The sequence below is a fragment of the Nothobranchius furzeri genome, chromosome 3 (genome assembly GCF_043380555.1).
Source record: "Nothobranchius furzeri strain GRZ-AD chromosome 3, NfurGRZ-RIMD1, whole genome shotgun sequence".
Lineage (NCBI taxonomy): Eukaryota > Metazoa > Chordata > Actinopteri > Cyprinodontiformes > Nothobranchiidae > Nothobranchius > Nothobranchius furzeri.
The window spans coordinates 1,986,643-2,002,345 of record NC_091743.1 but is presented as its reverse complement, the minus strand read 5'-3'; the positions used below and the strand labels follow the sequence as shown (position 1 = coordinate 2,002,345).

Below are 15,703 nucleotides of genomic sequence, written 5' to 3'. Positions count from 1 at the left end.
ATCTTCACCCTTCCTCTGATCAGGACTGGGACCTGGAATCAGGTTGCAGACAAAACCAAACGATACAGACTTCCCGTTCTGAGATGAAAAAATAAACCATCTCAAGCTGCACAAAATCATTTCTCAATATTTATTGGAAATACTACTGACAGCTGTTAAATAATTAGTTCTTCACATCTACAAGTCTAAGACCACTGTACAGTAAGCTTTTCACAGTATGTACACCCTCCATCACCACAGGAGCCAAAAGCTGGGTCCAGAACCCATCGGTTCAAGTCAAAGCATTTACAAAACCCTCGAGAGCTGACAAAGAACCGTATGTGAACAGGGTTAGAACATTCAAGCAAAAGCTGTTTACTGCAGCTTAAAATAAAAGAAATACAGACGATGGAGACGCTCAATACATAAATGATGTAAAAGGCTGGGCAGTGAGATGTTGTCATGGAGCAGCCGGAATGCTTCAGCTGCTCTGAGATGAAAAATGGTGGAGATCTTTAGTTTTGGTTTATCAGCTTTCTGCTCAACCAGCTGATCAGGAGCGTTTCAGCTCAGGCTCGGCTCAGAGGAAGTATCCTGGCCCCACCCACGTCACGTGACCCAGAGAGTAGACGCCATGTTGGCAGGCAAAAAAGGTAAACAAAACGAACAGGATCGGCTTGGATTCTACTCCGTCAGAGTTTACTTCACACTTTAAAACTGAAGAAATCTTCGACCCTTACCGTGCCCCTGGGATACTTTTTAAAACGCCAGAAGCTGTTGGAGCGGACCTCTTACCGGATTTGAGATACCCTGACATTTATAACTTCCTTGTTAATTTTCCCTCGTCCTACTCCGGAGCGTCGCTAAGAGCATATAAAAGCCTGGAGGGATACAAATGGACTCAATCAGGGTTTGTTGTCGGTATCCAGATCTGGATTCTTCCTGCAAAGGACAGCGCTGTTGTCACCGGGAGGTAAGTGGAGATTTCTGTTACCATTAGCAACAGCCTGTTGCAAGGTTACGTCTGTGTGATCTGACAATTGATCAACCATTGCTTAAAAATTAAACACAGCTTAGCCGGTTAATTGCTGTGATCATAAAACACGTAAACGGCAGCACGCAGAACTCACGAGGCAACGTTTTACGTGATGTTTACTTGCTGCTGTGAGTAATAAGACAGAAAAATCCACGCCAAAATAAGTTTAGGAAGCCCACTAAGAATCGTAATAAAAGCATTTAAAATAAACACCATACACAGTTGAGGAAACGTTGGTTTAAGTACCTGATATGAAGCGGTCGCTGCATAAGTGAAAACCTTTACTCTCGGGATCCCACAGCTTCATTTTAGCCCGGTCACTAGTGCGTTTTATTACAATGATCAAACGTTTGCGGCGCTCCGGATCTTGGGGAATCCTGTAGATGGCTCATTCCTTATGTCGTCCCCGTCTGTTCTGCATCCTGGGGAACAACAGGAATCTACCATATTTCCTGTCTGATTGAGTTTTCTGACAATGACAAATAGTCCAGCTGCGGGCTTCTGCCTGCCAATATGGCGCCGTTTCGATTTGAACTGTTGCATGCCGGGAGCAGTGACGTCAACTCCCGGAGCTCTATAGGATGTCCAAGGTAGATTCCGCCTTTCTTACCTCTGATTGGCTAGAAGAGCTCTACTACGATTGGCTATTCCATTTAGCAGCTATGTACAGACTGTCCTCCTGCCACCATCAGAACAGCTGCCAGCAACGACTCTACCTCCTGAGGAAGGTGAATTCATTTGGAGTCAGGAAGGACATTTTACTGACTTTCTATCACTCTTTCATAGAGAGTGCCATCACATTTTCCATCCCCCGCTGGTTTTACTCTGTCAGCTTGCAGTATAGAAACCTTCTACAAAGCACCGTCAAGGTGTGCTCTCAGATTATTGGACTACCACTGAGGAGCTTAACATCTCAATGTGACCAGCATACAGGAAGTTTAGCACAGAAAATCGTCAAAGACCCCTCACACCCTCTTCATACTGTTTTGGAGTGGCTGCCCTCCAAACGCCGACTTCGATGCCCGTGCTGTAAAACACAGAGGAGGAGACGTTCCTTTGTTCCCAGAGCTGTGCTTCTTCTCAATTCTTAGTACAGATGGGGAGTGTGTGCATTACTCGTGTGTGTGTGTGTGCATGCAGTTACATGTATGCATGTGTGTGTGTGTGTGTGTGTGTGTGTGTGTGTGTGTATGCATGTAGTTACATGTATGCATGTGTGTGTGTGTGTGTGTGTGTGTGTGTGTGTGTGTGTGTATGCATGTAGTTACATGTATGCATGTGTGTGTGTGTGTGTGTGTGTGTGTGTGTGTGTGTGTGTGTGTGTGTGTGTGTGTGTGTGTGTGTGTGTGTATGCATGTAGTTACATGTATGCATGTGTGTGTGTGTGTGTGTGTGTGTGTGTGTGTGTGTGTGTGTGTGTGTGTGTGTGTGTGTGTGTGTGTGTGTGTGTATGCATGTAGTTACATGTATGCATGTGTGTGTGTGTGTGTGTGTGTGTGTGTGTGTGTGTGTGTGTGTGTGTGTGCATGTAGTTACATGTATGCATGTGTGTGTGTGTGTGTGTGTGTGTGTGTGTGTGTGTGTGTGTGTGTGTGTGTGTGAGCAAAAAGGCTTACTCATAGTTGGTCATTTACATGTAATGGTATGAGGTGAATACATATATAGGTTTCATGGGTTTTATGAATATGTAAACTGAGTTTTTAGAACTTAGAGATTTTAGTGCCTGCTGCTTGTAAGAGGGTATAATATGTTGCTTTCAAGCTTAATATATTACCTTTACTTATGACCAATATGATGTGATATTCTATATAAATCTCTCTCTCTCTCTCTCTCTCTCTCTCTCTCTCTCTCTCTCTCTATCTATCTATCTATCTATCATCTATCTATCTATCTATCTATCTATCTATCTATCTATCTATCTATCTATCTATCTATCTATCATTTATACAGCAGCTGCTATATATGTATGTATAAATAGCCAACTGTAGGAGAGAAAGCCGGGATCTTCCTTGGACATCCTATGATTCCAAATGGCGCGTCCCTCAGCATATTAGGTCCACTCTGCTACATGACACCAGGGCAGAGCTCACCGTCTCCCCCTAGTGGCTACATGGTGGTCTGCATCTGATCTGTCTGACAGGGCAGAGAAGTTAAAACAGCTGGAAACTAGCTTCCCACCTTATCATGGGAAACAGGATGTGATGTCACAGGAAGAGGAAAAAATCACCAATTCAACAACTCCGGTCAACATCTTCACCATTTCTTTTAGACAATCAGATTTAAGATGTCCTCCACTAAGACTGGAACCAACTGAGAGGAGTGGGCCTCACAGTCGGATGGGGGGCTCCGTATCTGGGGTGGGGGGAGTTTCAGGTGTGTGAGAGGGGGCACGAAAAGGCAAGATGAAAAATCAGTAACGCACACACACACACACACACACACACACGAACATTGGCGTCCACAGGAATCTGCTTCTCTGTGCAGAAATAGAGCAGCTACAAGCATTTAGCAGCAGAGAGGAACAGAAGGGAGATCAGGGCTACATGTGGAGATTTGGACCAACTCTTCATCACACAACAAACACAAAACCTCCTTCAGACCTCCAGTACCAAAGTAGAGATGGTTAGGCAGTGCTTCCTTATGCCCAGGAATCATCAGGTCCGAGTCCCAGCCCATGTCCAGGTAAAGGTGGAGGAATGAAAGAGTAAGATAAAGAACAGCAGCCACCATGCTACAGGAAGTCCCGGTTTCACCTCCTGACCTCTCATCATTCTGAGATCTGCAAGGCCATCACTGTAGGTTTGGTCCTGAAGTACTGGTTGAAACGTAGAACAGCATACCTGTGGAAGGCAGAGGAGAAGGCTGGTTTACACCTGGAGTCTGGCTCTTCTCGCCTGTCAGAGTGCTGATATTCTGGGAAAATGTGACAAATCAAACATTTGGATTATTCTAATGAACACAAAGGTGGACCATAAGCTGACTTTTTAAGAACACAAACGTTTGGAAGATGCAGAAAGTTAAAGCCTTGAAGTGCCCATCAGGGTTTTACCTGCGTTCAGGTTTGCGTGGCGGCCGCCTCCAGCTAATGTTGTGCCGTCCCAGCCTGATTTCACTCTGCCCCCAGCTATATGGATGTTATTATAACTGCAGTTGCAGCGTTGCTCCACTACAGGGCGCTGTATCAGCAGCGGTGCACTGAAAAGTGCTAGTTGGTACATATCTCGCTAGTTGGGGCAGCAGTAGCTCAGGAGGTAGAGCGGGTTGCCTCATGATCGGAGGGTCATGGGATCGATTCCAGCTCCCGCCAGGGGTATCCTGCTGTTGTGTCCTTGGGCAAGACACTTCACCCAACTTGCCTGTGTTAGTGGTGGTCAGAGGGGCCGACGGCGCCAAATGGCAGCCTCGCCAATGTCAGACCTCCCCAGGGCGGCTGTGGCTACAAGTAGCTTACCATCACTAGCAGTGTGTGAATGTGAGTGTGAGAAAGCGTCTTTGGGGGTCTAGAAAAGCGCTATATAAGTTCAATGCATTATTATTATTATTATTATCTATGTGTAGAAAAGCCCTCAAAGTCTTGAGTTCTGGGACTGAATTTCCTTTGTTACCTTTATTTTGAAGTTAACCGGAAGTTTGCTCCGGAAGTCTGGCTAGAGATAAAATGGCTTTAGGTTCATATCTCTCTAGGTTTACGTAGCTCTAGGTTTGTGTTCCGGATTGTATGTTGCTGCCTGGGGAATAGCATCGGGACATGGTCAAGTGTGTGCATGGATGAACAATAAGTGCAATGTTGGATTGATTATGGCTATCGGGTTAATTATTATGCATTTCCTGTTTTGTGTGAGAACGCTGTTGATATACCTTCCATCGTGACCAATTGGCGCTGGTCTGCTGGCATCTTGGTCGTACGAGGAAGCACGGGAATGTAGATAAGTACGGCTTGGACAACATTGTTATGGTGCGGGAACAGGAGTTGGCTCAGAGTACGTGACCTAAGCTAACCCGCCACCGGAAGTACCCATGTCAGTTAACAAAATAAGAGAACCCTTTTGTTTCCGGACCGGAAGTTGACTGCCGATGTCGAAGGTAATTTGACAAGGCGTAATATAGTGGCTTTATGTGAGCCGATGATGATTTAGTGACCTGTGACTGTTTAGTATGGTTATTAACTGATGATGTATTGGCAGAAGGTTAATATTCTGATGTGTATTAGTAGTTTAATAAGGTTACGTTATACATACGTCATATTTGTCATTCTGCAGAAAAAAACACACCCAAGAGCAATCATGGCTATCAGCTCTATCCTGCTTCACTTGTCCTAACCCATGGGTGATAATAAAGAAGCCAGGAGCACAACTGCAATTACGACTCTTCTTCATATTCCGAGGGGCTTTAAGTGATGCTCTGGCTGGCATTCCCAGTGTAAAGCGAGATTCAATCTTGATCCAATGCCTTCACAGTCTGTTTACAGTGTGACGTTAATACATTAAGTGGTCCTTTGAGCAGAATAAAACTCGCTGTACGCTGAAGATGGATCGATCCTCGGAATACAAAGCTTATGGCGCTCGCCCCAGGTGACGCATCCGGCCCCCTGAACGTTTAGCAGATTATGAGATGAATCAGCTGGGATGCATGCAAGACCGATGGAGGGAAGATATGGAGACTGCCCGACAGGAGGGTGGGGTCAGGATGACCCCCCCTTAATCCCCCCCCCCCCCCTATCCTGTCTGGCTGTGAAGCAAACAGAACTGATGTCTGAATGCTGGTAACAAACCTTACAGATTTACTCTCAGGTGGAGCATCAAAGCTTCTGCTTTTAATGTCACGCCTGATACTTAAAACTTTATTGTTATTGTTTTTGAATGCTTTTTAATTCCGACCAGACACGGAGACAGAGGTGAAAGAGAAGGGGGGGGGGGGGGGTCCACAAAAAAAAAACAATCAGTGATGAGCACGAGTCTGCTTCTAGACCTGCAGAAAAGGGACACACAACAATACAACAGGAGCAAACTATCACTGCGTCAACTTGATTAAGAAATATAAAATCAATGTTGTTTAACTGAACCATCACACGATAATAAATCACAGTGCATTTAGTGCCAACCACAGCCTTAAGACGTGTTGAACGTGCCCAAGTCCATACTTTTGAGAGCACCATGTGAGCACCTGTGTGTGTACATGCGCTTGTTTATTAGGGCTGGGGGTAAATGATTATTTTTAAAACGATTATTCTGACGATTATTTTATCGAATAGTCGACTATTCTAATGACTATTTAGACAATTCATCTAACACTTATTTTTCTATTGCACAATTGATAAAAACCAGAAAATCTCAAATAAATTCCTCAAAAAATTGATAAATTGTTACTGTAAGAGAATAAACACTACAGGCCTTCCATTTTGTATAACACTGCTTTTATTGTGTTGGTTGGTTATGTTCTGGTGACGTGTAGAACTTGGGAGTGCAGGCTGCTGCCTGAGAGGTGGTTGGAGACGGAGTGTCTCCATGCTGCTTCGTTTTGGTCACTTATGTGCGTGAGGCGAGTGGTGTTACGACCCTTCCTGGGGAGTTTGGCTCGTGTGCAAAAAGGAAGGGTCAATAACGGGATTTAAAAGTTAAAATGATGATCAGGTTTATTTACAACTACAAAAATCATAAATCTTTCCATCCACAGGTTGGGAATAATAAAACTAATTCTGCCTGTGGGGAATTAAAACAAAAGTACAAATAAGTAGGGATGTCCCACTGGGCAAAGATTACTGGGTTCTGGACCAAAATAAGGATCTCCAAAGGTCCAACTCTAAACTGGGCGGTTAAACCAAACTCAAGGTGATATTTTACACTAAACCGAAAACCCACAACACTCTAAATGTAATAAAAGGGAGATCTACACCAAAAAAAGATGAACTCTAAACCAAAACGTAACAGCTTATCCCAACGCAAGAAGCTGTTAGCGAAAATGCTAACAGTAGCTTTACCAACGTTAAGTTCAAGTTACCACGTTTAAATAAACCAAAAACACCCAGCAAACAGACCAGCACGGAGGAGAGACTGCTACCACCAAAACAGCTCTCCTCATGTCTGAAAGAAGCTCCTTTATGAAGGGAGAAACGCTCCCGGTGATTTTCTACATCTGCGGTAGAGACGGAGCAGCGCATCTGACCCCGGAAGTTGTTGTCCGTTGCCGAGAGACAAAGGCGGGCAAAACAGGATAGGAATCTAGTAGTGGACGGACGTTGTTCCGGGTCTTCGGTATTTGGTGGAGATGTTAGTGAAGGTGGAGAAGAGGGCGAACTAGAGGAAAAACAGGCAGATTCCTCCTCTATTTACAAACTCCTGGGGATGCAACAAGTGGGCGTGGTGCGTCGACTACCAGATCTGACCTGACGAACTTTTAGAATCGAGCTGTCTACGTCATCGACACTTCGCTACAGCTCTATTGTATATGTAAAGTTTCTCTATAGGAGCGTCCAATAGAGAGTGTGAGGGGCCACAGATCTGCCCCATAAAGGTGTGTAGGAGATGGAGGGTGGGTGTTGTGAATGATGAACACTTGACCTTTAAAGATCATGTTGTCTCTGTTGCTCGTTCATGCCGCTTTACGCTGTATAACATATGAAAGATCAGACCATACCTAACACAACATGCCTCCCAGCTCCTGATGCAATCTACTGTCATCTCCCGCCTCCATTACTGCAATGCCCTTCTAACTGGTCTTCCAGGCTGTAATGTGAGACCTCTTCAAATGGTCCAGAACGCAGCGGCGCGTCTGGTCTTCAATCAGCCAAAAAGAGCACACGTCACCCCTCTGTTCATTGAGCTCCACTGGCTACCGCTAGCAGCACACATCAAATTCAAATTGCTAACACTAGCATACAAAGTCCGAGATGGCACGGCTCCCATCTACCTGAATCCTCTTGCAAAGGCTTACGTCTCGGCCCGGCCGCTGCGGTCATCACAGGATGGTCGGCTAGCAGTGCCTACACCACGCTCAGGACAATCCAGACTCTTCTCATGCATCGTTCCACAAATGTGGAATGACCTACCAAGCACTACCAGAACAGGGGCTTCCTTTACAATTTTCAAGAAACTCCTGAAGACCCTGCTCTTCAGAGAGCATCTTCTAAACTAGCACCCTCCCTGCACCCGTCCCCCTCTCTACTGTCCACTCCTTGTTCCCTCCTCTCCATGATTGATGTCAAGTTGTTGTTATTGTTGTTGTTAGCCTCAAGGGCAACATGCCGATTATCACTTGTAAGTCGCTTTGGACAAAAGCGTCTGCTAAATACATAAACATAAACATATCAAAGTCCCAGAGATCAAGGAGATGCCCCAGAGAACAGGGACCCCAGGGAGACTGCGACCAGAAAAGCCACTGCCCTCCTCGAGAGGCGCAGAGGATCACCCCGGGGGGCCACAACCAGCAGCCGGCAGAGTCCCGGGAGATATCAGCGGCAAGCCCACAGGCCCGCCCGCAGCCTCCCACCCCCCGAGCCCGGAACCCAGCGACCCGGGACCCAGGGGCGACCACCCCAGCCAGGGACCCAGCAGAGCCCAGGGACCCAGATCCCACAAGGCAGCCACCGGGATTGATCAGGCAGACGCCAAAAATCTTAAACCCCCTGACCCGGGAGCCACGAACACTCAGGCAGACCGAGGAACCGCACTCCACACCAGGTGTGGGAGAGGGAGGGGAGACGAAGTTGTATAGCATCAAAAGAAGTCCCAGGAGAAGGCAGGAGTCAAAGGCCCCACCTGGCAGTCATACACAGACACAGTCACACACTCCCTCACTCATGCTCACACATACACATACAATCAAAAACTTGCATAAATGCACGCCGGATACACACTCATGCTCCCCTTGCACACTCTATTCACTCTGGTACCGGTACTGCTGCACATTGGGTACAACCATTACAGGTTCCCAGAGTTCGACTCTTTCTGCTGGGGTGCTGATGAGCAGGCTCCCACGCACAATGCTGAGCACAGCAACCCACCACCCCAGACCCCAACCAGACGGCCAGATCTCCCTCCTAGCCTCCAGCCCCGGGAAGCCTAGCAACAACAGAGGTGTGCTAAGACCCCTAGTCTCCCTCCGCCTGCTCCAATATAGTGTTGTGTGATCATGAGGTGTATTCCATGGCTGTGGTGGGCGGGCAGTGCGGGCATCATCCGGCCTATGCCAGCTGATGCCACCACACCACCCCACTTGCACCCACAACCCTCAGTGTCTAAGTGCAGTTTAAAATTGGAAGTGGGCACCGGCACTCGGGATGAGGCTGAAAAATCCCCCTGCCAAATGCCGTTGAATGTGTGAACTTCCAAGGTACTAAGTGTGTGTTTGCGTGGAATGTCACTGGCGGAAGTGTTTAAGGTGCAAATAAAATTGGGGGGCAGATTGCCACAGGAATGCGGAAATGAGGTCTATACCTGCACCCCCTGACTTGTCCACCCCCCAAGGTGCTATGTGCATGTTTGTGTGATGATGTGAGGGAGCAGGAGGAGAAAAATGTGTGGGGATGGGGAGGAATGGCTGGTTGGACTAAGCCCTCCAGGGAGCCAGCTCCCCCACTGGCCCCAATAGGCACCTCTGTTGCCAAAATACCACCCAGGACATGGAGACCACAGCCCATCTTGCCAGGGCCCAAAGCAGCAGCATCACAGAGCCCCATGGAGTCTGAGGGCACCACCCAGCCCCACCCCAGCAGAATATCTACTCCCATCCCTGCATTTGCATACCTTCCAGAATATATAAGACATATGTCATCCAGGTAAGGTTGGGTCCTCCCCCTCCTGGACCTCCCCCTCCCCTGTGATGGGACAGCAGAGGAGCAAAGGTCTACCTGAGGCCCCTGAACCCAGGCCAGGCACTGCCGCATGTTCCCGCCTTCTTCCCAGCAGCATACATGTCAGGATCTGACCCCAAGGCCCCACAAAGATCCCCACACGGGGCCGGCCACCCCGAGGCCCCCACCCAGACCCAGCTGCCAGGCAGCGACCCATGGCCACCATCAAGACCTCCAAGGAGCCCCACTCACAACCGTCAGTAGTCCACCCCCCGAGGCAACCCAAGCACCTCCAGAGGGGGGCAACGGCCCTCCAGTCCCAGACATCCCCAGTGAACCCACTTCCAGGGAACGTCTGGATACTCCAAACTCAGACCCTCTACCCCATCACCCACATTATTCCACAGGACAATATCAACGGTCCCCCACCATCGCTATGTGATGGAACCGATCAAAGGAGCCCAGAGAGATTGATCTGAAGTGGAAGCAGAGGCTATATCAAGTGCAATATGATCTAACAAAAGATTTCTATACTGGTTAATGCAGAGAGTTTCTCTATTTTTCCAATTCAAGAGGATAGTTTTCTTAGCGATGCATATGGCAGTCAGAACCAAGTGAACCAAAGATGTTTCAGTCGGGACATCGTCCAGGTTTCCCAGTAGACAAAGAGAGGGGGTGGTTGGGATATGACATTTCAGACACTTTGACAGGTCCTCACATACTCTACCCCAAAATTCCTGGACAGGTGGACAGGACCACAGTGCATGAATGTAATTGTCAGGAATGTTGTTTGTGCAGTGTGTACAGGTGTCAGACGACACAAACCCCATCTTGAACATCCGATGACCTGTATAGTGTACTCTGTGTAGAATTTTGTACTGAATTAATTGTAAATTGGGGTGTCTGATCATTTTAAAAGTTTTTAAACAAGTTTGGGACCAGAAGTCCTGGTCAAAGCTGACTGATAGATCCACCTCCCATTTTTCAATAGGGATTGCTATTCTATCATCTATTTTGGACAGTGTCCAAAATATTGAACCAGCTCCGCGGTGGCCAGCAATTGAACAGCATACCTGCAGGTCGCTTTCTGGCACATGGCTAATGGCACTGGCATTTAGTAATCAGGACATTCCTTCCAATTTAGTCAGACATGACTTCATGTTGCGTAACTCCATTCAACAACAAATGGCTGAATGATTTAATGTCATGTCTATCCTTGGAAGAGATTCGGTATAAGTTATATGACAGACACGAAAAGTTCGAAAAAATATGGGGACCTCTTTTATATCACATAAAGAAGAAGCGGACTCAATCTGGAATGTAAAGGATTAAGAGCTGGACATGCTTGCACTGTTCAAGCAACAAAGAAGACTGTAACCCCTACCTATCTAGACACTATGGGAAGCTTATTTGGCGCTGGCACTGTTCGTGTTTCTTTGTTTTCGTTTTTGTATACGTTGTTGTTTATTATTTTTAATTTCTCCATATTTTTGTTGTTTTTTGTTGCTCCTCTTTTGTATGTATTGTAACAAATGCAAAATTGGCTACATAACATAATAAAAAAAGGATTTGTATACAATGAAATAGTTGTATTTGTTTTAGAAAAAATGAGGTTTTGTTTAATAGTACTCAGAAGATATTTAGACTGGAGCAGAGCAGCCACAACAAACCTGGAGTCAAGTTAAAATATTTCTAAATATGTTGGATTTTCACAATAAAAGTTATTTTAAGAAAAAAGAAAGAAAGAAAGAAAGGGCTCAGAAGAGACTACTTACCCGAGGAAGTCAAAGTCAATGGATGAGTATTTGGCCTGGATGAGTGCCCAAAAGCCCCAGAAGAAATGAGAAGCCTTCAGAAAAATGGTTCACATGTCAGTTGTGGGAAGTAACTGTGTGTGTGTGTGTGTGTGTGTGTGTGTGTGTGTGTGTGTGTGTGTGTGTGTGTGTGTGTGTGTGTGTGTGTGTGTGTGTGTGTGTGTGTGTGTGTGTGTGTGTGTGTGTGTGTGTGTGTGTGTGTGTGTGTGTGTGTGTGTGTGTGTGTTCTGTGTGTGTGTGTACATATCATGCATATGTGTGCATTTGCACGTGCACGTGTGTGAAAACCTTTCCCCTCACCAGAGCAAACTTGTTGACTTGTACGTAAAGGGTCTGGAGTTCCCGTGGAGTGACCTTGTCACTTTTGTTGGTAAATAGTTTGAATGCCTGCAGGTACTCCTTCAGCCAGTCCATCTGCATCTCCTGGCTGGGATACAGTCCGTAGTCCAGCTCAGCCATCCCTGAACAAACACAACAACACAGTTAAATGACTAGCCCTGCTGCACTGAGGGAAAATGAAAAATGATACAGTAACTGCAAACCTGCAAACTCATTGAAGTGGTTTCCGATGTCAAAGGCCTGGTAGTTGTAGCTGGAGTATTCATAGTCTATAAACCGAACGTGACCTGAGAGGAAACCAGAGCTTCAGGTCATCACAGCTTCACCACTATAAACCCTAACCAGGCCGTCTGATCCCAGTAGGTCCCAATCACAGCATTCAGATCAGACCACACACACACACACACACACGCACAATAATACACGCGCAAACACACACTTACACCCCCTCTCTAGAAGCTCCTCCTACAGGCTAAACTAACCCAAGAACTCTGCTGTCAGCCTTAGGCCCTGTCCACACGTAGCCGGGGATCTGCCAAAAAGTAGATGTTTTTCTACGTTTTGGCCTGTCATCCACACGAAAACGGAGTTTTTCACACGAAAACGGATCTTTTTAAAAACTCCGGCCAAAGTGAAGATCTGCGTTTTCTCCATTTTGGGTGTCTGCGTGTGGACGGACAAAACCGGAGTTTTAAGGTCCGCAACGTCACTTTCCGCGGCAAAAAACTGCTGACATCACGTGTGCGACCTGTGTTTACACTAGCCGACAGCATGGAAGTCCTCAGAGCTGCGCTCTGTCACTACCCGATCCATCAATCGTCCAAGCGCTTTCTGCTTGTTTGTTTTTGCAAGCGGAATTACTGCTCCTTGCGGAAGACCACAGACGAAGGACGAGGTTAAGAACGGGGGAAGTACTGCCGCCTACAGGTCTGGCATGTCCTTAACAACGTATTTATCCGGGTACGTGTGGACAGTTTTTTTAAAATGAGGTGGTGTGGATGCAAGTTTTTGGAGGGGCGGATATTTGTTTTTTAAAAAAAACCCGGCTGCGTGTGGACTAGGCCTGACTGTGGCAGCTACAAATGGTCCAGGCTACCTACCATGACGCTTTGCAGGTGTGGTAAAAGTGTTTTATTTTTATTCATCGTGTAATCTTCATTACAACCTTTTGAGTTTTAACATGATCTATGTTTTTGTTTTATAGCAACATGTGTTGCTGCTGTGAGCTTGGAGCTAGAGAACATCATGACATCACAGAGGAGCTACTGGTTCTGGTCCAGTGACACTTGGTGGTGACGTGTGAGCTGATTCACCTGGTAAATAACTTTTACATAAATATTGTTTCTTTGGTAACAAAAGTGAATTCACTATTTTTGTAGGACACTCAGCGAAATATGGACACTACACCATGAGGCAGCACCACTTCTTTAAGTGAAGAGGTAGTCTGGCTGCACTCAGACTAGCCGTTAGCACATCAGTCCAGTCCAATTTACCACAATATCTAAATCGTCAAACAAAGCACAATATGTGATGAAGAAACATGTTTCATTCATCACAGGTTCATTCCATTAGGTATTAATTCGTGTTTTATTTAGTTTTACATATACCATAAATCCTCTATTACAGGCCCGGGCCTGTATGTGACTCAAGCTCATCAAGCTCCAGGCTTTTATTGGAAGGAGGACCAGTATTAGAGGCAGGCCTCTATTTCTATTTGAGCAAAATGAACTAATGGTTCGCTGGAGTTTTTGACAATTAAAATTGCGCCCACATTTTCAAAGTTAAACACATTTTTTTTAACAACGGTAGTTTCTGCTTCAGCCCTCTCCCCCCTCCCCCTGCTTCAGCCCTCTCCCCCCTCCCCCTGCTTCAGCCCTCTCCCCCCTCCCCCTGCTTCAGCCCTCTCCCCCTCTCCCTGCGCAGCGGCCGCAAACTCACTGATGCGCCTGCAGCCTCTCGGAGTTCCTGCTGCTCTAAACATTAAAATAATGATTTCATTTTCTGTTCCTCACTTCTGATTACCTTCAATGGTGTCTGTTTGTTGCAACCAGCAGGTACAAAAACTAACTTGTTTTTATTTGACTATTTTTCTGTCCTGCCTGTTTATTATCTTCCTGCATCTCCTCTCAGTCCTAAAGAAAAACTGCTACCTGGGTTCATATATATTCACCTCATGAGTTACCTTTGAACTGCAGTTCTAAAAGTGCTACTGACCGCAAAAACAGCGGAGTGCTCGCCGGCCGCATCAGTGATCGGTGCGTCACCGAGGACAAAACAGGTGATGCGTCCCGATCCACAGCAGCGAAACGCATCAGGTACAAATAAAAGAATAAAAGACAGAAAACATAAAAGGAAATGAGCCGACATGAACGATCGCGTGTCAGTACCGATGCTCTGGCCATTAACTGAATACAGGCTAATATTAGAGGATTTACGGTAATCAGAAAATTTAAATATGATGAAAGTCATTTTACATTCCAACAAATAAAAACACACTTTGAAAAAATCCCCCCCGCCACCATGGCTTTTGGCTTACATCTGGGTGCCCCCTTGTGGTGAATACATGCAACTAACACAAGTCTGATCACACCAGTCTGTTTTATTACTGTTTATTTAATAGGGACAGATCGTGTCAGTGTCTTCATTTTATTAAAATCAATGCAAGTAGCAGTAATAAGATCATGTGTAACATGAGCTAATGCAGCAATCAGTACTAAATATGGAGTCATTTTGGTGAGTTTAAGCATAAAATAGCATCTTCAGGAAACCAGGAAATAGCATCTAGGATGAACTAGTACTGTCTGTATGTTCTCATTGTGGATTGGCCGATCAAAGTTTAAAATAAGTGGCTGAGAAAACCTTTGGGAGTGGCCTGCAAAACGCCGTCTTTTACTCCATCGGGAAAGTCACAGAACGCCGTAAAAGACGGCGTTTTGTGCTGTCAAAAATGCCGTCTTTGACGCCGTTCTGAGGATGCGCTAAAAGTGCCTGCTGTTCAGCGTTCAATGATTAGAAAAAACATTGTTTTTTTTTACGGCGCTCTGAAAGACTACCTGTAGACGGCGTGCAATACGGCGTTCTGAAGGGATTTCCACCACTTTTTTCGGCGTTTTAAGTTTAAAGACGGCGATTTAGATGCCGTTAAATAACCAAACGTGCTCAAAAGTGGGCGAATTATGATCCCTAAGGCTTGCGATACATGCACATGCACACACACACACACACACACGTGCACACGCACACACACGTGCACACACTTACACATGCACGCGCGCACACACATTAACACGCATGCGCACGCACACACACAAACGCATGTACGCACGCGCAAACACACACACACACGCACAAACGAACGCACGCGCAAACACACACTTACACACGTACACACACACACGCACACACACGCACACATGCGTGCACACACACAATTACACACACACGTGCGTGGACACACGCACGCACAAACACACACTTACACATGCACACACAAACACGCGCACGCACACATGCACGCGCGCGCAAACACACACATACACATGCACACACGCGCAAACACACACACATGCACGCACACATGCACACACACTTACGCAAGCACACACACACACACACACACACACGCATATACACACACACACACTTGCACACAAAATTACACACACGCACACACACGCACGCACACACGCATATACACACACACACACTTGCACACAAAATTACACACACGCACGCACACGCACGCAC

General features: G+C 46.3%; 1 protein-coding gene across 1 annotated transcript in view; it reads right to left on the bottom strand.

Annotated features, from left to right (window-relative positions):
* Positions 1 to 116: 116 nt before the first annotated feature.
* etnk2 (ethanolamine kinase 2) overlaps positions 117 to 15,703 on the bottom strand; it is a 40,371-nt gene continuing 24,784 nt past the window's right edge. Inside the window, exons 6-9 of the mRNA XM_054734909.2 lie at positions 12,160 to 12,243; positions 11,918 to 12,078; positions 11,579 to 11,652; positions 117 to 3,855 (exon numbers count right to left, since the gene is read on the bottom strand). Coding sequence (XP_054590884.1) covers positions 3,783 to 3,855; positions 11,579 to 11,652; positions 11,918 to 12,078; positions 12,160 to 12,243 — 392 coding nt within the window. The 3' untranslated portion in view covers positions 117 to 3,782. The remainder of the gene's footprint in view (positions 3,856 to 11,578; positions 11,653 to 11,917; positions 12,079 to 12,159; positions 12,244 to 15,703) is intronic.